Genomic DNA, 26,001 nt, shown 5'->3' with positions numbered 1-26,001 from the left:
CAAACTCGCAGACTAATAACGACATTATACGAATACTTGCCACTCGTATCGATTAATAATACTGCTGCGCCGTTGTGTTCGTGTATTGTCTTGTTGTGTATACAGCCATTCAGCCATACAGGAACCTACTCGTGATTTTTTATTCCCGTCTTCCTTATAACATTAACAATCGCGTTTAACAAATTCCAGTTGAACGTTTTTTTTTTTTTTTTGTTTTTTGTTTCTCCAACCGTATCATATAAAGGAAGTAAAACCTATGCAGCTACTTATGCATAAATTATTGGTTAACGGCATACAATTATATTAAAATACAATTTAACATATATATATATATATAGATACCACTGTTTCCAGAAAATTAGACTATTATTGTTTCTACAATTATCACACGCTAAAGTAGGTATAGGTCCGTATAATACATTTTAGTATTTTCGACGTTTGGGAAGTAATAAATTCTGTATCTTCTGTGCCGGACTCAATAAGCAATTCTACACCTTTTAAACGTCACTCGAACGTCGAAATCGTCATATACAAATACAATACATTATTATGCATGATATAAGCACTAAATAAATAGATCGGATAAATATTTGATTGAAACAACACGACGGCGACCTATGGTTGTCGTCAAAAGCTTTTCACGCGTGTACACAATAATATTGTACGCAATTTAATATATTATACATTATATTATAATATATACGTGCGTATATATATATATATATACATAAACGAACAAGTACGTTCAGTCACGTAGTCAATAATAATATTTCGCGATTTTTTTTTCCCATCGACCGACCGTATTATATAGTATTATATTAAATATTATCTATATCATATTAATATAATCGCGTTTGGAATTTAATCGGAGGGAAGCTCGCGCGTAATACGTATATATCACTCACACTCACGCGTATATTCGCGGATGGAGACGCACAAGACACTACAGCAGCGTGTGTATACATATTATATTATTATTATACACAGTGTTTAATGAAGTAATACGATTTTAATAACCGGTTTAACGGGCGGGTGTATATACCGCGGTATATAGACGGCGACACGGAGAGGGTGTGCGCGAGTGTGGGTGTGTGCAAATATTTGGTCTGGCAGCAGCAGCAGCAGCAGCTGGGTCAGGCGTGGTGAAGCTTATTCCTATCGTGCGCCGGGGTTAAGTGTTAGATACGGCTCCCCGGGGATCGGCGGCAGCGTCGGCGGCGGCGACGGCGGGGCGTTAAGAAGCCACCCTGTGGGATATACGCTTTTAATATTAAATATATATAGCGCCGCGATGTGCAGCACCCTCGGAGGAATTTCACGGCTTCCCGGTTTTAGCTGCGCGCGTATATATTATTATTAGATGTATATATACGCGTATATAATGTATAATGGCGGAGGGGGATGACGACCCGTCGGCGACGAGCCCGGCGCGCATGTATATATTGAAATTTATCGACGTCGACGATATAATATACAGTCATAATAAGTAGATAGGTATACATTGTTACTGTATGATGTAACATTTATTTCTATAGGATATAAGTCTTGCGGCGCGTGATGATGTGAAATTTTGTTCGTCGACTACTGACCGTAGCCAAACACTGTACACAAGAGGATATAACAATTGATTCGGTCGAAATGCATTAAAATATCTACATTTTAGTATATGCGGCTAGTCGTACTTTTAGATTGCAACTATATAGCTGGTAACTGCTACTATGCGACTATTGGTAGTCAGCTACTTTTGTAAAATATTCTTAGTCTTTAATACATACTCGTATATGTACTACTTTCTTTGTAACCATAAAAAAAAATAGAATTTTTTTCTATGAAAAGAGTTGCGTAACATTTGTACAATGTTATATTAAATTTTATTCGTGAACCGAAAGTTATAAAGCAAATTATACTTTACTGATGTCTGCGATGAATAACAAATGCATACTACCTAATCTGTACGACAGTTCATGGTGGAAAACTTTTTAGTGCGAGTATAATTATTGAAAATTACTTTTTAATATTTTATCATAATTCATAAATTCAATACATAATACATATAAAAATAGTCATATATTTTATTATCAGTAATCGGAGTTCACCTCGTTTGATGTCATGTATAACGCTACATATAATAATAAAAAAGAAAATATTCTACAATAATGAAAACTTTATGTACACATCTAAGGCATTTCATAATATATATATTTAATTTAATTTAGAAGTACTACTAAAATTTATTTTAGTTTAGGATTAAATAGAAATATTTTACTTTAGTTTTAATAAATACTCTAAGTAGAAAGTGGCATTAAAAAAAACGATTTATTCGAAAATATTGTAAAGTCATTTTTGGTGATATATTGGTATTGCTACCAATAGGTAATTCGCTACAAATTGTAACAGATATGCAACTTCATTCTAATATACTTGGATCAGGAAATCACTCTTTCTAAATAGTATTATTAAAACAAAACAATATAACGTTATTCGCATCGTTTATTCAAAAGAGTTGAGCGTTATTGCTATAACTTTCAACCGTGCTGACTATTGTATTTTTCTATACAAATATTATACACTCGATATATAGCTATACAGCTAATTCTTTAGAAATTATGACGGGCACTTCAGTAGGTATAAACGATTGTTTTATGGCAACGAAAAACAACATTCAACATATGACATTATAATTCATAGGAACCGACGACGTTACGCATCGTTGTCGCGTTAAAACACGAAAAGAACAAAAAATAAAAATAAAAATAAAATAAAATACAATATATCGAAACAAGGTTTATCTTACAGAAACATCGCGTCGTTTATGAGCGGTGGTGGCCGGAAATCCGGTGGGAAATTATGTCCGCCAGTTCCCATAAATATGGAATTTATTCGGGAAGAGTTTTTTTATTTTTATTTTATCTAAGTCACATCTAGTCCTGCCGATTTTTACCAAACGTACGTCGTCGTACTCGGATAAATAGTCGTCTCAGTCCGCTAAACGAACGCCTGCAGCACTTTCATATAAACGCAAAATATAACAATATATACATATGTATATATATCACATTGTATATACGATGAAAGCTCGGTCGGATGTCCAACGCCGCGCGCCACTATAAAAGAGACCCGCCGCGCGCGCCAAACACGGTTTAGCTTTATCCAAGTCGTTATTTTTCGACGTGCGCATACCCCTTTTTCAACCCCATCTCTGCGTGTCCCCCAAGAGCTCTGACGTCGGATTTTGCTCATACATACCTACTTTATATCCTCTCACACACACACACACACACTATACACACCTATGTACATATATATATTATATAGACATTCTGAAAGCGTTCTCACGTCCTTCACTATAAATTTCGACGTTGTATATAATATATATGCGTGTATATATATCGGGAAACGCTTTGAATTTATGCGTGGTGGTGGGCTTTTAACGTTACCGCCACCACCGTCGGGGAAATCGCTACACGAATTTATACACACACACACACACATATATATATATATCGGCACACGATGTGGTGTTTGGGAAATCGCACCTGTTTGTCGGTGGAGTGGTTTATCGCGTGGTGTTAATGGCCCCGCGCGTTTGTCCCGTGGGGTGATCAATCGCCGAGAGATTGGAAAATGTAAGCGGAAATAAAAACTATTTCCAAACACCACCAAAATCCACTTTTACGCTAAAAAAAAAAAAAAATTGAACGCCAATGTATCAATGTATACATAATATATATATATGTATTATATCATAAAAGCACTGAGCGATTTGTATCATAAGACAGCTGACTGCAGTGCTCATATGAGATCGGCTCTTTTGAAGTATAAGTAAATGATTGCGTATATTTTATTTTATTTACAAAATATATATTGTGTATGGATACCATACATATTAACTATTAAATTGCGTGATTTCGGTGGAGGGTGCGCAAACGGCCTTGGAACACGGCAACGAAATAAAATACTATGGGTACAGAAAGTATAATATGTTATGTACACGTTATGTATTTTCGACTGGAAAATATTTTACTCACATTTTACTAACACGAATATTGAATAATATAAAAATAGACGTATCAAATATGCACCGAAAATAAAACGAATGCGTGAATGTAATAATGTATTTTAATATATTATAGTAATGCGAACTGTTTCGATGCAAACGAGAGATCTTGTTCGAACGGATATTCGAGTAGGTCCACAGTCACACGCCACACACTAGATCGACCATAGACTGTAATAATAATAACGAGTAAAATTAGGAATAAATAAACAACAAAACGGTATACTATTATTCTATAAACTATAAATCATAGTATACCTGCGACTCGAACGATACGGCGACTGTATAAGTGATAATAATAAACCACACACGATACTGCGTGGTATCGGTATGGTATATTGTAGGCATATATAGTATTTTATACATCCGATGCGTATGACATGGAACGAGTTTCGCGGCGTATACTAATAATAAACCTATATATATGAATTATGTGTAGATATTATATATAAGAAGTACTACGTAAATGGAAATTCGTTTTGCGCGACGTGTTTTGACTGTTTAGAGCAAAAAAAAAAAAAATTCTTTCCAGACAACTATATTATCTCTAGTACATATATACGAGTATGTCTATTAAACAGCGGCAGTATTACTCATCGTAGCCATTGCAGGCCGCGCGGAGAATGGCGAAGAAACTTTCCGCGAGTAATCACCGCTCGCTCCGCAGACATAAGATATAGTCATCCGTCGTTGCGTCTATTGTTTGTTCTCTCTCTCTCTCTTTCTCTCTCACTGTTTTCCTACCGCTTTTTCATTACTGTTATTGTGTTGTTATCATTATTTTTGCACTCGTCTACAATTAGCGTCAGTTGTAAAACAAGAAATAATATAATATACCGACATTTAATACACGATATTATTATATTATTATGTAAAACACGGCCGCTACAATGGTCGACGTCGTCGCCGCCGCCGCCGCGCATGAGTTATGATGGTGGTGTAAGTAAGTAGAAACGAAGAGTTTGAACGGGAGGGGGGGCTGTTTGGTGAGGGTGTGTCAGGATTACGTGGGGGGGAGGGGCACACCATCAAAGTCGACAACAGGTCAATACGTTGTGGGAACTTGTATTACGGCTTGTTATGTGTGTGCGTGCGTACACGATTGTCCCGTGCGTTAGAGGAAACGAGAAGAAGAAGAAGAAGAAGAAGAAGAAGAAGAAGAAGATAGTAATACATTTATATATATTATATTGTGGCGCCAAACTTAGTCTGAACAATGTTACACTATGCGTGCGCGTGTGCGTGCGTATAAATGTATTTTTCCCGCTTTCAAATTCTCTCTCCGCGCCGTCAGCGCGCGCGAGTAATACCTTTTATTCCTTCAGGATCGTGCTCGGCCGGTCAGTGCGTACAGTGCAGAGCGGCGCGGGGTGTATAAAAATATAAATCCCTTCTACGGCCGAGTGTAAATCCGTTGCCGTGTACGTGACTGGAAATCGTGACGAAGGGCGTGAGATCGTGTATGTATGCGTATGTGTGTGCGCGAGCGCTGCGGCCGTGTATATCGCATAATATGTATACCGCATATTTCCGGAAGACTCACCTACTACACTCAAAAGCTCTGCGGCCGGTCAACTCGAAAGGTCAATTCCATTTTTCCCCCTCATCATATAATTTATAGACGTTTTTCGCGGACACGGTCCTATATGCCAGTCGTATATAATGCGAGGGTGCAAAATACGCGCTGTACATATTATTATACTCAATACATAGTTATACTGCAAGCGTATAGTTTAAGTGCTCGCTATATCTTTATATATTATATAATTGTGTTATTATTGCTGACCGACGTGGCGTATTGAATACCAGACCGCAAATGCAATAATAGATTTATAAATACCTAATTTAGTATTTTGAGAGACGCAAAACGTTTTCAATTAAAAGCTATTATGTCAACCTGATGTTTTATAACAATCGGCGATTAATATTTTACGATAGTAAAAATCAATTTGTACTTTTTATTTAATTCGTTATAATTATTGCCTGTTCTATATTTAGATATAAATATCGAACAAAAAATTATGTATACCCCACAGGAGGCAATAGTACCGCAATTATTGGAGTTTTGTCCTTCAAAAAAAAAAAAAAAAAAATTAGTCCTTAAGTTGCAGTAACTTAATTTAATTCCGTATAATATTTTACTAAAACGCGTAATAATAAATAATTCCTACACACTCTGATACGAATAAAAAACATTCAATAACAATTTCCTACCTTGCATAGATAATTAGGGCTCGGCGTGTAAGTTACACAAAATATCCGTCGCGTCATCGCGCACACAACGGTTAAGTGTATTATTATTTTCGACGTCATCGCACGCGTATAGACACGGTAGCGCATACAATAATAATACGTGTCAGTGGGATAACGTATCAATCAACTGCATACGAGCGCACGTTATATACACACCCATTACCGTCTCACTCACGCTCTCTCGCTCACTCTCCCACCCATTCCCTCACACGGCGCGTGTGTGTGTATAAACTCATTGATATAAAAGATGCTCGTGTTTATATTCATCAATCCACCCCTCGTATATATACGGTTATTTTTCACGCGGCGGCGGCGGCGTTTACTACCCTCTTTATACTCGATCGCGTATATATATAAAGTCATAAGCTTCTCTCTTTATTTATTTTTTCGCTCCCCCAAAAAGGCTCTCTCGGTGCTGCCGCCGTCAATTTTCCGCTCGTTAATGAAGCCTCCGCCCAGGCAGTTGCGGTTCTCTCGTGCGCACACACACGCACATTTGTGTGCGCGAACGAGTAGGGTGTGTATATATAGGGTACTATCGTAGAAGTGGTGTATACATATACATACTGCGCGTATACAAAGAGAGAGGCGCACAGCACAACAGTTCGCGAAATCACCGCCACCGCACTCTCCTCCGCCCGTCGATAAATCACGTCCCACGCCGATTTCTACCCCCTGTAGCACCGGAGACGGCGGTAGATGGGCGTCATCCCTCTCTACGGTTAACCGGAGGCTGTGGCGGTAGCGGATTGATTTATGAACGTTGCACTTCGCGCGCGCCAAAGCTTCTTCTCTCGCCGCCGCAGCCGTTGGAGTTTATATATACACGCGACCCAATCATATATATATAATATAGTAGCAATAGACCTTTGCGCGTGTAAAGGCTTTTTATTTCTGAGCGCACCCCAAATAATCGAATATAATTGATACTGGATTATATGGGCGACTTGACTTATGGGCTCGCGTTAAAAGGGCCATTAAAGAAAAAAAAGATACTGCAGAAAAAACTGAGATCCATTGCATGAAATCACCGAACAATGACGTGTCTCTGTGCGACGCCGAACATAACTATGACAAATTCAAAATACGTGAAACCTAATTTATATTGACTTAACAACGACGTTGTATGTATACGTAAAAGATTGCTGGATAATATAACGATAATATTCGACTATTGAAATAGGCGCAAAAACGTATTTTCTTTTTAAAAAATTTATTTAAAAACACCTACATCTGCTCGTCCAAATTATAATCTTTAAAACGGACGATGCTGTACAATTTCTGCGACTCTATGCGTTGCTTAGTGGCAGATACAAAGTGGATAGCGGAAATAAAGGGCAACAACGCGTCCCCCAAATATTTTCCTTCCTAACTCAACCTAACCTGTACCTATTCTTACAAAATACGTGTCTCTTCGCGAGTATTGCATTCCGGGAAAATTATAATTTTCGTAAATAAACCTCTCTGTGAACATCGAATTTGCGCTACTGCCATTGACTGTGACGGAGTTCACATCATAATATATACAAAACAAACGGATGAAATTAAATTCTCATTCATTATACACTTTCCTGAAAATAAGTTTAGAAGGATGTCAAGTGATCGGTTTCTTTTCGGTACAGTTCTCACGATACTGTTTATCACTGCAGTCCTTGACGACGATCATATCTATTGCCTTTTACAACGATCAACGTTTTTGCGGAACAAACAATACAAACCGACATATTATTATCATAATAATACATATTGTAATATCTATATCATTATATTACCTGCATAATAATAATATCTGTACCTAATATAATATATTATATGTTTAATAAATTCGCTTCCTTATTGACGTTGCGTACACGTCATAATATTATAGTCGTAAAACTCACCAAGTGCGGGTAAAACGATGACGTGTCGATGCTCGGATACGGGTTCTGGTCGGTGGACGGGTACGGAGCGTACACAGCCGTTGTGGCCGGCGTGCTGCGGTGGCTGGCGTAATGCGGTGGCAATGACGCGGCCGCGGCCAGGTGGCACGAACACACGGCCACGGCGGACTCGGAACCCGCGGTGCGGTCGCCCGTCCCGCCGCCGATGGTGCCGGCGGTACAGCACGTGCCGCACCCGGCAGCGCCCATAACATCGGGCGATAAGCCGCCGCCCCCGCCACCGGCGGCCAACGGCGGTGATACCGACTCTGCCGTCATCGCGCTCTGCGAAAACAAAAACACAAAGATATTATACTATTAGAGTTATTACGTATAAAAAAAAATAAAAATCGTAATACGCGTGATATTATAAATTATACCTAATACATAATATGCCCACCGGAGGTTTGGTTACTTGTACCTGTTACAATATTATTATCGATTTAAAAAATAAACAGGTATATCTATCATATGTAATTTAATTACAAAAGAAACTTATAATAAAACTACTCGTATTAATGTATAAACCGAAGTTCCTCTACTGAGAGGTTTATTCATTCTGTGAATCGTGTCTTTTTTCTTTGCACTTTAAATAATCAAACTCTCTTATTTTTCGATATTTATGAACAGATTATACGCAAATAAATATAAGAATAAAATTGAAAACTGAAATAAAAACAATGAATAATATTACGAAACAAAATAATATGAAAAGGCTGCATAAATGATGCTATACAAGCTAAAACAACTTAAAAATATTGAGTCATCATTTTGGAGCGTTACGTAAAGTAATTTAATTGAATATAACAAAAGGCATGTTAATAATTTTTGGAAATTTATAAAATTTGCCTAGTTGAAACGTAGTATAATGATGTATTGCAAATTACAGTACCACTTTATATTTATTAGGTATTATATTATGATATGCCCATATCGTGTGAGATATACCTGAAAAGAGAAATATTTCGATGAAAGAAGGTAATATCATAGAGAAGGCGAGTCGCAGAGAAACACTGATCGATTTTGAAAAAAGTATAGAATTTATCAGACGTATTTAGATATAGATATAAATATAAAATAAATATCAATAAACCACGTGAAACAGAAAAAGCAGCAGTGGTAATATCATAATGTATAGACGATGCGTCTATAGTTTTAAAAGAGTTATGGCGATACGCAAATGACTCTAGCAGACCCAAACGAAAAACATTTAACAACTTAAGCAGTTTAGATATTATTGTATAGATTTGTGTAGGTACCTGTAACATTTCCATTTAAACGTAATTCCCATTTTACCTATACAATTTGATAATCATGGTTATTTAATGAAAACGGTAAACAAATGAAACGTTGAGAGAACAATATTGATAAGTATCTATACACAGTTTATGCTTTAGTATTATACATAGGACATAGCTTATGGGTAATCTGAATTACGAAATACTCGTGACTTGATGAGGGGAGGTAAAAGTTGATTATGAGTTATGACAGCTGCAGGTTTTAATCAAGTACCGCGGGGGGAAAAAACGAATGCAGGCATAATAAACATATTATTAAAATATATTATATTATATGTGACGATCGATTTAAATTCGTCAGAGAAAAAAAAAGCGCAACTCATAATAATAATAATAATAATAATAATGTAACGTATTGTTGTCGCAAAAACGAGTTTGTATATATACAAACACATAACAGCTATATACACTGCTGCAGGTAGGTACACTGTCAGCAAGCTGTCAAACAAAACCATCGTAATACGCACACACACACACACACATAATATATATATTTGCGCGTTATATGATTTCTGTACAGACGCAGTGTGTATGCAGTACGGCCCGTCGTTTTTACGCAAAATCTACGCGCGCAAAGGAAATTGATACCTACGTTTCGTAACATTAAACGCCATCGTCACCTCGGTTTAGGTGTGCGCACGCATAGTATTACGACTGGCGGACAGTCCCGTCTGCTGGCAGCGGGCGTCTGTCGTCGTATAATTATTTTAATTGGCCATTCGATACCAGAGTCCGAGTCCGCGTGTATGTGTGTGTGTGTGAGGACGGTGGCGAGTAGACCGGTTGTGAGGTGTGAACCCGAAAGCGCTTCGTCGGGTTTTCAAGAAAGGTTGTACAATACACATATATATATATGCGTACTTACGTATATTAATATATTATATTATTATCTATATCTCGTCGTCGTCGACACCAACTCGACCGCAAAAACCAATAGACCGGAATGACCGGGCGGCAGCGGTAGACAATAATGAAAATATAACAATATATTATTATATATATTATGCAGTATATAATATGAGAATAAACATACGCACACCTTTGGCTATATATTATATATACGCATAGATACCTTACTGTACGGGCCGCCATAATTTTTTTTATATAATTTGAATTATAGTATATATATATAAACATTATTGCTTACTGCGACGCGGAACAAATGCGATGCGACACGTCGGTTCGATGGTAACCGTCGGCAGGTGTCGGTGCCCGTGTTTTTCGAAACCTTTACACGATTATTTACGCGCATTAATATATTATAATTCACTATTATCATTTAACAATATTGTCATAGCACGCAAAATATTATCGGTTACCGATGCACTTCAAACACGCACGCCGATAGAAGAATATATTATCATTATAATAGAACCCATCTAGTATAGGTATCCATAATATCTATTATAATGTTTAGGTATATGCATATTAATTGTACATATACCTATCGGAAATCGGGATTTAAATTTCGTCTGTACACACGCGCACACCGTGTGCGTAATAATTATCATTTAACGCTGGCGTGTCAATAATCGATTGAGTCAGTCCGTTTATCCGTTAAAATTATTATATATTATACAATTATTACAAAATGAATAATATCGCGTACCGGCCTATGATTCGATGAGCATGTGCCCGAGTTTTATTTTTTATTTCTAGCGATATACTAACAACTCGCCGATCGTATTATTATTATTATTATTATTATTTTTATAAACGGACAAAACTTTTAAAATACACATATAATATTATATTATATTAATACACACACACACACACACACACACACACATATATATATATATAATATAGATATATATATACACACGTACACCCGGCGACAGGCTTGCCTATGTCCCGGACGCTATATATAATACTGTATGTAAACGGGTAGGAGGTCAATGGTGGGGTGTAGTAACGTAATAAAATTCTATATAATTTATACACGCAGTAACAATTCATAAATATTTATGAACCCGTTTTCGTGGGCTATATATGTGCGTATATACAACACACCACCACCGTGTGTATACGCGATGCGTTTGATCGTCGTACTGATAACAGCCATTATTACGGTTATATATTATAAATATATATTATACGCATACATAATATACATATAACATAAAATACCCACACGCGTATATTTTAATATATATATATATATATATGTTTTTTTGCACTCTACACTGCTGCTTGCGCTCTCTATTATGCGTACCTATATATTATTATAAGTGTGCTAAAATGCGCTTTTGTTAATTAACATTTTCAATAGTATATAAACTATACATAGAAATATATATATATATATACACATATATAATAAATTAAGTGTACTTATGAGACTTATAAGTTGTATTACACACTTATACGAATATAATACGACATCGTTGAGGTTGTCATGCGGAACGCGTTTTAATTGCAACGCGGGCGATAGGCGAATTTCACCAGGTTATCAATCAACTACATTGTGGGTAAGGGAAAACTCGTGTTTTTGACTATATATATATATATATATATATGTATGAATACAGTATAAGGAACATGTGTCATAACTCATAACCTAGTCGTGCAAGAATAGCCATCGCCCTCCCTCACCAATCTCCCTCATAATTTCCTAGCTTGAGAGTATATATAATATAATATGATATTGTTTTTTTCGTGAAATATTTTGAGTTGGTTATTATATATAGAGATGGAAAGAGAAAGAAGAAATAGAAAGAGAAAAATATTCTCCCGTGTATTTTTTCTGTCTTTTTCCGAGAGAGCTGTTGACACATTGTTTACATACTTAACGTCCCACACGACATGAACGAAATAATATACGAGCTTATTGTTGGAAAATAATAATATTAAAAAGTAGAAAAAAACGTTGACAAGATTATCGTATATTATATACATATATATATATATAAACCCGGCGCTGCGACCGTTTTTTTAAGATTATTTATTATATTAATATATTATACTTTTTTTCTACTCTCCTGCAATATACGCATACGTCTACCTCACCGCCCCGATGGCCCTCTCGACGGGTCACCATTACCATCCAAAATGATTCATTTGCGCCGAAATAATTGGTAACATTAAATTTATATATACATATTTTATAATATATCTATTATATCTAAATATTGTGTTCGACCACGGCGGCATATAATAGATAACATCGTGTTTAAATATATTGAAATAAAAAGTTTTCGAAGTATATAATTTTTACATTACATTATACATCATATTATAGTAATATAGATTGATATTATAATTGAATATTTGTTGGGTATATAAAATAAAAATATAACCAAAACGACGTGTGACACGTCGCCCTTATTGTATTCTATTAGCACGCAAAAAACAATAATAATTAAAAGTCGTATATCCTATTGCTACGAAAACAATGAAATAAAAAAAAATATAGTATACACCTCGCTTTATATTATAAATATATGTATAATAAATTGTCGGTAGCAGATCGGTAGACCGTGAAGTTTTGGCTGTTGATTTTTGTACTTATATTTTATATAACCGCAACTGCGTACGTATAATGTATATATATATGCACAATGCAAACTTACGGTAGACATTGTGTGTAAAGTAGGAATGCAATTAGTTATAGGTAACTATTATACATTATACTGCCTGCAGCAGATCGAATTGCAAGTCACGAGCGACCTCGTCGCATCAAATAGACTCGAGAAAAACGACTCTTTCAATATTGCCGGCTAAACGATGTCGTTGAAGTATTCTTATAATAGTTTAATGTATAATTTATTGTTCTATATGATTTATTGCACAACAAAGAGACTAATAATTTTATATTTATTGAAACGGAAGAAAACGGAAAAACGTACAACAATAACCACCACCACGAGTGAAAATATATTTTTATATTGTATTTCCTATAATATAGTAATTTATTATTACAAAGTGATCCACCTACTTTTTATTCTTCAGTAATGTACAATTATTCAATTTTTTACAGAATTTAGGAGTTTTAAAATTTACACAAAGAATCATATTTTCAAATTCTTGATATTTGATGGTGTACTACTACAAACAGACTCAAGAATTTGAATAAATTCATTATTAAATGAAAAATTAGTATGAGTATGCTTGGTGAATCACTCTGTATATGATATACAATGCGTATACATGAGCGGTTTGCCGTAACGAAGTTTCTATAATTTTTTTTGGGTTTAATACTATTAATTGCCAAAAAAATCCAAAAATTATCTTTAGCCGTTATTGCTCCAGTGAAAAGAAACCTACGACGATTCTAAATTGAGATAATTAGTAATTCCCACGCTAAGAATAAAAATGTTTTAATTAAAACCCATAACTTGTCAGTAACTGGCGCGCGCGTGTGATGTAAATACATGTACCTACTATATACCTATATGTGCCAACGCATGTTATTTTCGGTAATTAAAAAGATACGTAGCAGTATATATTTATTTCTATATACAATATATAGGTATCTATATTACGCCAAAAACAAACCGTAACAAACTGTTTTACAACAATTTCCCATTAGAACTTCAACCCAGCGTAAAACCGGAAATCATACGAAAATCATATTTGTCAAAACAATATAATAATTAATTGTATATTTTTTACACAAAATATGTACATAGGCATTATGCACTTATATTAATAAATTCAATTTTTTGTATTCAGAATGACGGATAATTCAGAGGTATCCTTTATGTTTGAACATGTATTTATTGTTTATACTATATAATATATCGACGTATCCAATAAAACATTTGTATTATCGTAAAAAGTATAAAACCATTTTGAATCATGTAAATCTTATTGGCTGTTGAGTTATTAGTATAATTTCATTGTAGGTATACATCTCTACATTATGACATTCATGGAAGTGGAAGCGTGATTTTATAACGTTACATATCGTTACGATGAGTTCAAAAGATATGTATAATATATTTCAGTCTTGATGTCTGTTTTTCTTGTCAAAACCATATTACATTATACACATATCATTCACGTTCTATACAAGTGATTTATACGTATGTGTCAATAATGTCAATAAACAATAACATTTTGTTTTAAACAAATTTAATGAAATATTTTATAATATCAAGAATCTACTTTTTAAATAGATTGAAAATTGCTTCAATATTAAAATATGAAAAAAGCTCAGTTCTCGCAGTGATAATTTCTCTCCTTCAAATTTGATAAATTAAATATAAATATTTATACATAATATTAAATTTATTTTAATTATTTAATTAATTTTTATTTTGGTTGATATTTTACCCTAGAACATTATAAATTTATGGAGTAAAATCACTTATAAAAAATCTTCAACGTATGAAATTGTCTATAATATATAATTATGAATTGGTAATTTATTGGAGAAAACACATATGGGAGCTACGACTACGACTCTTAAACGAATTTCGTGTATTTAGTTAAAAACTTAATTATATTAACAAATATTATGTTAATTAATGATTTTTATAAATATCACTATTTTTAATTGAATAGAAGCAACGGTTCCTCGGCAACACTCAAATAGGCATAATAGGTAAATGTATAATCATTAATTTACACTTTATTAGGTAATTGATTTAAAATTATTCACGTTATTGGTAATTTGTTAAAATAAGAGTTTTATCAATACGACCTGCATGTATTATAATTGTATATACACTGTACATACATGTTTATACCATAGTATATTATATATATAAATGTAATTTAGTTTTTCTCGTGAGGTACATATTTCATATAAACATATAAAACGTAGATTATCACGAATCTTGTATAGACGGTTTATTCATGCTTGTCATAATATATTACATCCGATTTAAATGACGGTCGTGTAAAACATATAGTTCAGAGTCGTAAAAACGAATTTCAGACCTGCATATCACACACTTTATTTTAATATTATATACGCTCTGTATGCGCACGCACGCACATATACATATATACTACAAATGAATTGGGAACATGAATTCCAATTAAAAAACCATAGTCCAAACCGATAACGGCCAATGTTTTATTAACACGGCGCAGCGGCGTTTGCGGTAAACAACAAATATTCCTATCCGTGTTAGTATATATACATTATACATATTATTAACTACTTGCCACTTGGCACTCATATATATATATTTATAGTATGTAATAGGTATAGTTTAATTAGACGGCACAGCCTTTGTGCATTACAAAACGTTGATAAAAAAATAAAACATAAAATAATAAAAACGAACAGCAGCAGCGCACTCGTGGAGAGTTTACAAACATTTTATTTTTTTTAAATTAATAAGGTCATTTTTATGCGGTAGCTGATATTAGTATAATGGTATAATAAGTTGTTTTTTTTTTTTTAACAATCGTCGTTATCTGCGTTTGTCTATCGCGACGGTGGCTGTGCCGTTGGCGCCACACATGGAACCCGCGTCAGTACAACCACTGCAGTCTACTTACAGTTGTGCCCAGCGTACCCATAGGTATACTGCAGTTATATTATTATAATGCGCATCGACGGCGGTAAAAATACGGATTTTGACGAAACAGACTCTAACTACACGATGAACATATATACGAAGAACACGGCAGTAGCGGTGGGGGCACAGGAGCTGAGGAGGTACCTACCTATTTATATCATATATACCTATATATACCTATAAACCTACCTTATATACGCGTCACGACGACAAAGACCGTGGCGCCGCGCGCGCACAATATCCGATTTCATCTGCTGCTGCACCCATTGTTGTCGTCGATTATAATAATACATACATGCCGGTATTATATATATATATATAAATATCTTATATACGTATATGCGTGCACAAATAAGGAGGATATAGGTACACTCCCGCAGTGGGTTTTCGCGCACTAATCTGTCCCAGTGTCCGCGTGCATTGTTTCAATCGTTGGCGCGCTAGCTGATGGACCAAGAGAGGTGGAAGTTAAGTTAGGTTAGAACACTGTCGCCATACATACAATAATACAAATTTTAAATCTCGTTAGTGTCCCAACCTGACTTGGCTCAAAAATAAGTAACTCCAAATCCTCGATCCTGTATGCATAGGACATATTTATAAATATATCTATAATAGGAATATCATGAACATATACTATATCATATTTATACATTTGTACAATATTATTAATGACAAACTTCGAATAAGCTCAAATTTACATTTAAGACACCATTTTAAAACTATATATTATATCTTATATACCTGCCTTATTTACATAATAATGTTTCAAAAATAATAAAATTTAACCTAACCTATTTTACAATAACCTACATATTAACTTATAAATAGCAGTAACTGAAAATATACTGAAAAATATAAAATCTACAATAGTTATATTTACAGCTAAATTTTTCTGCTTTAAAATCCCCGAGACTTGTAAATTATGCATTTATCACTATCGGTATAGTTTAATACGAATATATTATATATATATATGTATGTAATATAAACATAATGTAATAAAATTCAAGTTAAATCATTGAATTTTTCGATTATCTATCAACGTCCTATAAATATATTAATGAAATCACAATATTTTATTGTACGTAAATATACTATATTATATATTATGTTAAAAGTGGTGCAATGAGTTTTTTGCAAACACTGTTATAATGATTAACCACTTTGACGTAGGTAAATAACAAGCAGTTTATTTATCGAGTTAATAAATAAATCGATTAGGGTGGGTTGACTGTTCGTAATTATAATAACGCTTGTTCAACCTCTGACGATCGTTAAGGAAACATTGCACTCCCCGAAAGTTATTTATACAATTTTTAACATTGTTGTTACAAGTTTTATCGATAAAAATAGGTCTACCGTTTTAACCATCCCTATTTTAATCATCGTTTAAATTATCATTATTTTATTTAATTAGTATATTCTAAACCTGCCCTTCGAATATATTATTCTCAAAGCTCAGGACTTCATTTAATCAACTCTCTCTCTCTCTCTCTGTCTGTCTGTATACGTGTATAAACAAAACTATACCTTGAATTAAAAATGTAATAAGCCTTTTTAGCTCACTCTCGCAACAAATCGACGTGGTGTATGAAACACACTAACATATAGGATAGCGTTTGATAACTTTACAACACCTCAATATGCACATGCGTCCTTATAGACACACATTTTATTATATTATTATACAGGAGTAAATATTATACATTATTATATTATATTTATATATTAATATATTATATATAATATTCTGTAACTTAATAGATATATGTACATTATATTATTTATATAATTATATACGGAAATATGTTTATAAATCAATGATAATAGCTGCAGATGAACTAGATGGATTTAACAAGTTAAAAAATCTTAATGAATATTTTCAAATTAAGACACGGAAATTTTAAGTATTTACTATACTATATTATAAAGTATCATGTAGGTACCTGAATATTTCATTAATTATTAAGTTTTAATTGATAATTAATAACTATAATAACGATTTCAATTTTATAAAAGTTAAAATATTAACTTATTTCTATTATAAGAATTTCAAATAAAAAAAAATATGATTGTCTATGATAAACGCGTAAAGGTATATTTAAAAAAAAATTAAACAGACTGCATATCAATAAACCTAACATTAATTAAGCTTTTTTGTTTAAGCAATGTGTTATAATGTAATTAGTCAAAGTTTTAATGTAGAGTCACCTTACGGCAACCTTGTGAGATAACATTTTCCGATATCAAATAAGAAATAGCAAATTATTCATAATCGATAATTAGAAATAGGTACCTTACTATGTACATAATATATATAGTGATTGATATTAAAAACCAACATTACATATTATTAAATTAATGATCAAATTTGTATTTTTATTAGTCTACACACTAATCATAATATTATCATTACTTATTATTTTATTTTATTTATAATTATAGGTTTACCTATTATTATTAATTAATCAAGTCCATTAAATATTAATTTACAATTATATGTTTCAAATTCTCAATATACAGGTATAATGTTTATATTATAATATGTTTTTATATTTTCAAGTCCTATTTATACACGTTGTCTTGTAGTTAACATTGTATGCAGTATTATTAAGTCTATAGACCATACAGTAATTAATCAATTTAAGATTTGAGATATTAAATACCTTTGGACTTTTTTTTATAATTTTATAGATTCCAACATTCCGTAAATATTATGCTTATTTAATATTATTTGTTTTCGGTCGTGATTATAGCTTGTTATTAGCTTTGATAAAACAATGCAGAAGCCGTATAAATAAGATGTACTTATGTGATCAGTGATCAGTGATCACATTGATCAGAATAAGAGACATTTAAAATAAACTAATTTAATTAACACATTAGACCCAAAGTTATTAAGAATCAAACATAGAAAAATCATAAATATTTTATGTAAATAGTGTACAATCTTCTTAATAGTAAATAAGTAGGTATAACCTAATAGTAGTAAGTATAATTCGAGAATTATTTAGTAAATAACATACTAAAAACACATCTTATTTTAAAATTAAATAAAAAAATGCCGAATAGTTAAACGATATCGTTATACTATAACTGTTATAGGTATTCATAAATGATTCAGGAATTTAAATTGACAAATTACTAAAGAATAAAATAGTTAAATGTTATTTATCCTAACATAATAAATGCCAACTAAAATAAATATTTTAAATGTTTTACTATTTGAACTTAGTATAAGAAACTTACTTGGTAAATTAAAATTGTGTGAATTAAAAATAAAAGATTGATATAATAATATTATATTATAGTTAAACAAAAAAATGTATAAATACAATGAACATATATTTTATATTTTGGTTAAGATACCTACACGCGGGTATCACATTAATATCTATATTAAATTTTTCACTAGGACACATGAGACGGTTTCAATCTTAAAAAGTACTATAGTGATAAAGATTAATTTAAGTGCACGTGTAGAGAAAATATGATCATAAATTGTAAGCAGACTGTAAACACATTATGATATATACGATGAAGAATAATAAGAATACAAATATTGAAAAACTATAGTAATATTATTACGATCGCACTATAATATATTTTGTATCTCTTACCTGTTGTCCGGGGGTTGGATACGCGTAACCGAACTGAGAATAAGCCGACATGGTAACCATTTGTGTTGAGTTGTATTTGTACCGGTTTGTGCAAATAACGCGTATAGGTAGATACTTCTGTATACAAATCGCGGAAGTATAAGTATATAATGTTATATTATACTGTTTTCGCACGCGAACTTAAACCGAGAGCGATGTATATTACTTACGACGGACCGAGTGATGGTATGGTACTTGCAGGAAATCAAAATAAAAAACGACGTGCGAAAACGGATTTGAAAAATAAAACACGGTTCGTTATCTGATCTCCATTGCGTGGGCGAGAGGGTGGAAAAAAAAAATTCCGAAATTAAGCAATGTCACGACGACGACAACTACCCTCGCCGGCGTGGTCGAGTGGTGCGCGCGGGGTTGTATGCGACAATATTATAATGGTACACTGATGGTGATGATGTGTATGTGTATATGTATGTGTGCGTGTACGCGTTACAGAGTGTGAGTGTGACGGCGGGCGCACGCTCAATGGGACGCGCACGGTACGGTCTCTGGACGGCGACTGAACGACGGTTGCGGCGGCGGTGGCGACGGACCGCCACTCGGCCATCCCCACTCCGCACTCCGCGTTCGCTCTTGCGACCCGCCCACCGGTGCCCGCGTGGACGTGGCCCGCGTCGGCCAATGGCTGAGCCGCGACCGCCCGCACCCCCACACTACCCCGATCGCGATCACCAACGCCACAATGTTTGCGGTGTAGTTTTATTATTATTATGTGTGTGTGTGTTTTTTTTTTTTCATATACTTTTTTCCGATTTTATTTTATTGAAACACGGACGGACGTCGCCGAGTGCACGCGCCGTCTAAGCCGAGCGGCGGCGACGGCGATCATCGCCAATAAATAAATTTGACAAACGCTTATAAATAGGTATTACATATATATATATTTACGTATACTTCTCGTATACATATCACGCATTATACTTATAAATATACGTAAAGTAAAAAAAAAAAAAAACCGCCACCGACGAAGACAATTTTCTGAAATATTTGTCTGCGCGCAGCTATATTTTATGTTATGTTTTATTTATTTTATTTTAGCTATATATTAATTTAATACATTTCACGAAATATATAATGGCGTTAATTCTCCTATATACATATTTTAATAAATAAATAAATACTTATAGAAACGACTTGATGTTTATAGCTGTAGGTATATATTTATTATTATCTGTGTAGTGTTTCCAATACATATTAATCTCTCCCACTCGCGGGGCAGTCTACTTGGATCATATATATATACGTACATTTAAGTAGGTATATTCGATCGGTGGAAATTTATATTATTGTGTACGCGAGATGCCTCCTATACCTGCACGCTGTATTTATTTATATATACTCAATGAGCTGCACGACGACTACTATTTAATATTGTATATATATATATAGGTACATAATATATCTGCCGGCAAACGGCCGGGAAATTCCTTTGATCAGTGTGCAAGTATGTATATATAATATGAATATATGTGGCAAACACTGTAGATATACTGCATGTCCGTGGGTGGGTGGTGGCGGTGAACTGATGAAGGTCCGCGAAGGGTTGTGAGGAGGAGAATACGACGACCTGCAGAGGAAATTATTATATTGTCAGACTCGCGTATTTATCGCAGCCGACGTCTCCTTGTTGTCTTATTTATATATTATATAGCCCGCGCGTATATCTAGGTGTGTGTGTATTATAGACGTATATTTATATAATATTTTATTGCAGCCTATTAAATTATATATATATATATATATATATATATATACATATACACATTATAAGTTATTGGAACCGGACTCTTCGAATGATGCGCATAAATTAAACTTTTCCAAAGACGAAAAAAATATCTATTATAAATAACAAAAAAAAGTATTATATACAGATATATGTGTATGTTTACCTAATATAGTTAGGACATAACGATCAATATATAGTATATAATTGATATTCGATTTAACTAATTCTATTTTTAAATATATATAGGTGCAGCGTTAAATCCTATAACGTAAGATATATCATATAACTGTAGTATTTTCTGTTATATATAGGTACAATTATATCACCATGGTCTTCTTTAACCAGAAAAAATACGTGGTCTCATCGAATGTCATCATCTGAATATAAATAAGTACATTTATATAAGTATAATCTAAAACTGCATAAACAGCTAGGAAATACTTATAGATATATCTAATATAATTCACGGCTAACTATCCATTAAGAATATTTGGGCGTCTAAAATTAGATTCATACATCGATACATCGAACTTCTTTTTCCTAATATTTTAATGACAAAAAAAAATTGTTTAAGTTAATTTCATTTAGTTATAGCCCAGGTTAGATTATATATATATATATTGATATTTATTTAATATACGCATAGCAAATGACAAACAATGTTTAATATAAGTGTAAATAATAGCAGCTATAAATTAATAGCTGTACCTAAATCGAATCGTAATTATATATTTAATGGTTACTATAGTAACTATTATAACTGCAATATATAAAAATGAAAATTAATATATTGTGTTTATAACTAATTAACCAACTTATAAACATTTATAAATCATATATGTGCTATAGTGTCCTCATCAGTTATTAAAAGTTATCTATTTGTAGATAAATGGAGTTATTGTGTCAGTAATAAAGACTGTTATTATTATTATTATTATATAGTATATATAAACAAAAAATATTGAGAAATTCACAACTATATAACTATACTTGTCGTATATTGTTAAACTAAATACAATAAATAGGGCCGAGTACCTACATCGAATTATATAATTCGATATACATAGCTACATCGAATATTTTCGGATTTTTTTAATGTTTTCAAATGCCACAAAAAAATGCAACTATGCAAGTGATCTATAAATATTTATAATTATATAATGTTTCAAAACACTATTCATGAATTCTTTAATTTTTTATTTCATATAAATATTATCTGTTTTAAAATCTGTTTAATATCTACATGTAGGGTAAATATAGGTATGCATATACTCATTTTAAATCATGAACATAGAATTTGTTATTCAGACCATATTTTAAGTGAGTATTTTTGTCGCACAAAAGAATATTACATTTTATTTTGAGATTTTCAAGTGCCTACTTTAAAAGACCTTAGCCCTCAAAATACTAAACATGTACAGTATACTATACTATTAAGGCATCACAATTAAAAACAATACCAAGCTATTAAATAATTTAATGACGATTTCGCAGAATATTATAAACACCCATATTAGGTAGGTAAACATATTATAATAACTCCCATAAATATAAACACAATATTATATTTATATTACTTTAGTGTAGCTGCTAATGATGCGTGTACCTATATGTACCTATTATTAAATTGAATGTTAATATGCCTGCTGTATATTGAATATAGTCTATTAATAATAATAAGTAATACCCAATAAATATTAAATAAGAAACTTAATTTAATTCTATCTATTTTTCATAACTTATTTACGTTAATTTAACCAAAACTCTTATTATCGGAGTATAATAATAAAATAATACCTATAAGAAAGTTAAGTTAATTTTTTTAGTAATTAAATTACTTAGAATATTGGAGGTTAAATCATAATTATCATAATTACTGAAAATATTTGTAATAGAAATAATATAATATTAATATGTACCTATAGGTATAACTATAAATTACAAGTAGATATTGAGACATTGAGTTTATATCTATTTAGAAAGCACATCTAAAATTGATACCTATAAAATGTTATAATTTCTCTGTATAATATAACTTATAAGCATGCACTATTATAATGTATAGTAAGATATGCCTACTTAAATTTAAATAACATTGATATAATAATTTCTGAAATTAAAACAAAAGTTAGATCGAAGAGGATATGTTGTTTTTTGGAATAATAATAATAATATATTTATTTTGTTTTGTTTATCACTTTATCAGGTATTCATTAATTGAAAGTTTTTGACTTTGATTAGATACTTTTTCATTTATGTTTATTATATTATATTATATTAGTTATTTATTTTGACAGTTAAATTCATATAATAAGGTATATCGGTATAAAGTGTACATATATTTAAAAATATACAATTTTTTTTATAGTAATAATGTTAATTTTAATCAGAAACACAATTGAGTTTGTTTGCATAATTGCATAGTTAATTTTTTTTATATAACACTGTAGAATATTATATTTTGACGTGAGTAGGTTTATATCTAAATATTATCTAAATTGTATAACGAATAAAATTATGATAATACAATCGACCTAGAGATAGTAAGTATACATAACAATAATTGTTATAATTATATTTTTGTGTATTTAGTACCGAGTAATTATTTCATAAGCATAACTATTTATTATCGACCAGTATATGTACATTGTATACTGATGATACAGCTGCAGTATCAAGTACAAATAAAATCTGAAACGGGGTAAGTGGGCTTAATGTTTTCAGAAAAGATAGAATATTATAATTCGAGTAAAAAATAAATATATTTTTAATAGTGGAAAATTACACTTTTATCCATATTTATTGCGTTTTTCTTACAAATCTATTGATTACTTCGTCATCATCAACAGGTAAAACATGTACATAACATATGTCCATAAAGGGGGGAGGGGGTAAAATAACTTAATTATTCTGAATTCGTGCGTCTATTTATATATATATATACCAACGTAAGCTAAATATTATCATAGGCGCACGGAACATTAACGTCCAAGACGACCATATTATATATAATATATATAATACAAAGGAATGTTAATCATCTAGATATTTCTAGTTCACTAAAACTGAATGAATTTGTCAATAATCAAAATGTAACATCATTCATCGTGTACAGCGCGCAATAATTTGTGTGCGGTCTTAATTCAAATAAGTAGATATATATTAAAATAATCATCATCATCGTGGCGATATCTTTGGAGTAAAAAGGATACGATTGTGAGCGTTTTTTCCGTCGTCATTGTATATAACGCGCGCGTATTAAATCCGATTTTACTCTAATATCGACTAGGGAAAATCTACAGTACACGGCGCTATTGTGTAAAAGGCTTTTATTGTGTTACACTTAATTTTTTTTTTTAACGCATCTGAAATGCGTGTCCCCTTTTACAACAATGGAAAACAACTCTATTGAACATCACCGAATAACCTGCACGGTGCTACGGCGTGTAAAGAACCGCGTCTGGAATCGAAAAGGATTTTTGAACTCGCCGTATAGGGCCGCAATAAAGGGTATACAATATATGTCTACCTGCGAAACTATATATTGATAGCAGACCGCAATAGATATATAATATGGTCCATCGTGTCACTATACAGACGTGCAGTACAGATACGTTTTTCGACAGCCATACACAAAATCAGGCATATTTACTATAAAATATATTATTACCGTATAGTATACATATACAACAATATTGTGCATCACGCGAACATTTCCAATACGATGTACAAGTGTGTATAATTTTTATAACGTTCCGTGCCTACTATCGCAATTATGAACGTATTTGTAGTACAAACATATTAAACGTATGATGCCCGCAACAATATACGGCTATGTGTATATAGGTACTCGACAGTATTAATATATATCATTATCGGGTTATAGGTATAGTCGTTAATACAATTAACGATGAATATTAGTTTAATACATCATAAAGTATACTGCAGATGTATGCATTTTGTTCTATGCCCATATGGGTAATCGACACGATGATTGTATAGGTAAACAATGCGTGTATGTATATTATGCAACAATATTGTATATTGAAATGTATACATGTATATATAGGTACATATTATTATTATATATTATATATGTCCAGACGTAACAAACGCGCAACATACCACATATATAGCAATCTATTTGTCATTATATTATAATGTATCTAAACAGTCATATAACGATATAATATGTCGGATAAGTACGTCGGTGTAAACCTATACTTACACTCATTTATACCGGGAAAAATAAATTATAAATTAGCATGTAGAACAATACGTTTTAATGTAAACACGTTTAACAGCAATCAGCGTTTATGCTTAACAATATAATATTTAGTTTTAGGGAAACACACGGACGCGCTATACTACACGGGCAACAATAATATAGTTACTACGAGTATTATTATTCTATGTACAGTTTAATTGTAGTTTAATTATTTTTGTTTTAATTTCAATGCGTGCCTAATGCGCGGTTACTTTTCGTCAAACTTGTAGACAAATAAATCACAGTAATCCGTTTACAATGATATACGCAGTATTACGAAATAATATAGTTACCAGCTATGTATTCCAGTGTACACAGGTAG

At 32.4% G+C, this 26,001-nt stretch overlaps 1 protein-coding gene across 1 annotated transcript in view; it reads right to left on the bottom strand.

Moving 5' to 3' along the window:
* The window catches only part of LOC113552848 (homeobox protein caupolican), a 63,407-nt gene that overhangs the window by 11,560 nt on the left and 25,846 nt on the right, over window positions 1-26,001 (bottom strand). Inside the window, exon 2 of the mRNA XM_026955829.1 lies at window positions 8,191-8,514. Within this exon, the coding sequence (XP_026811630.1) occupies window positions 8,191-8,514 (324 nt within the window). The remainder of the gene's footprint in view (window positions 1-8,190; window positions 8,515-26,001) is intronic.

Source organism: Rhopalosiphum maidis, chromosome 2 (assembly GCF_003676215.2).
Source record: "Rhopalosiphum maidis isolate BTI-1 chromosome 2, ASM367621v3, whole genome shotgun sequence".
Taxonomy (NCBI): Eukaryota; Metazoa; Arthropoda; class Insecta; order Hemiptera; family Aphididae; genus Rhopalosiphum; species Rhopalosiphum maidis.
This window is presented reverse-complemented; position numbering and strand designations above follow the sequence as displayed.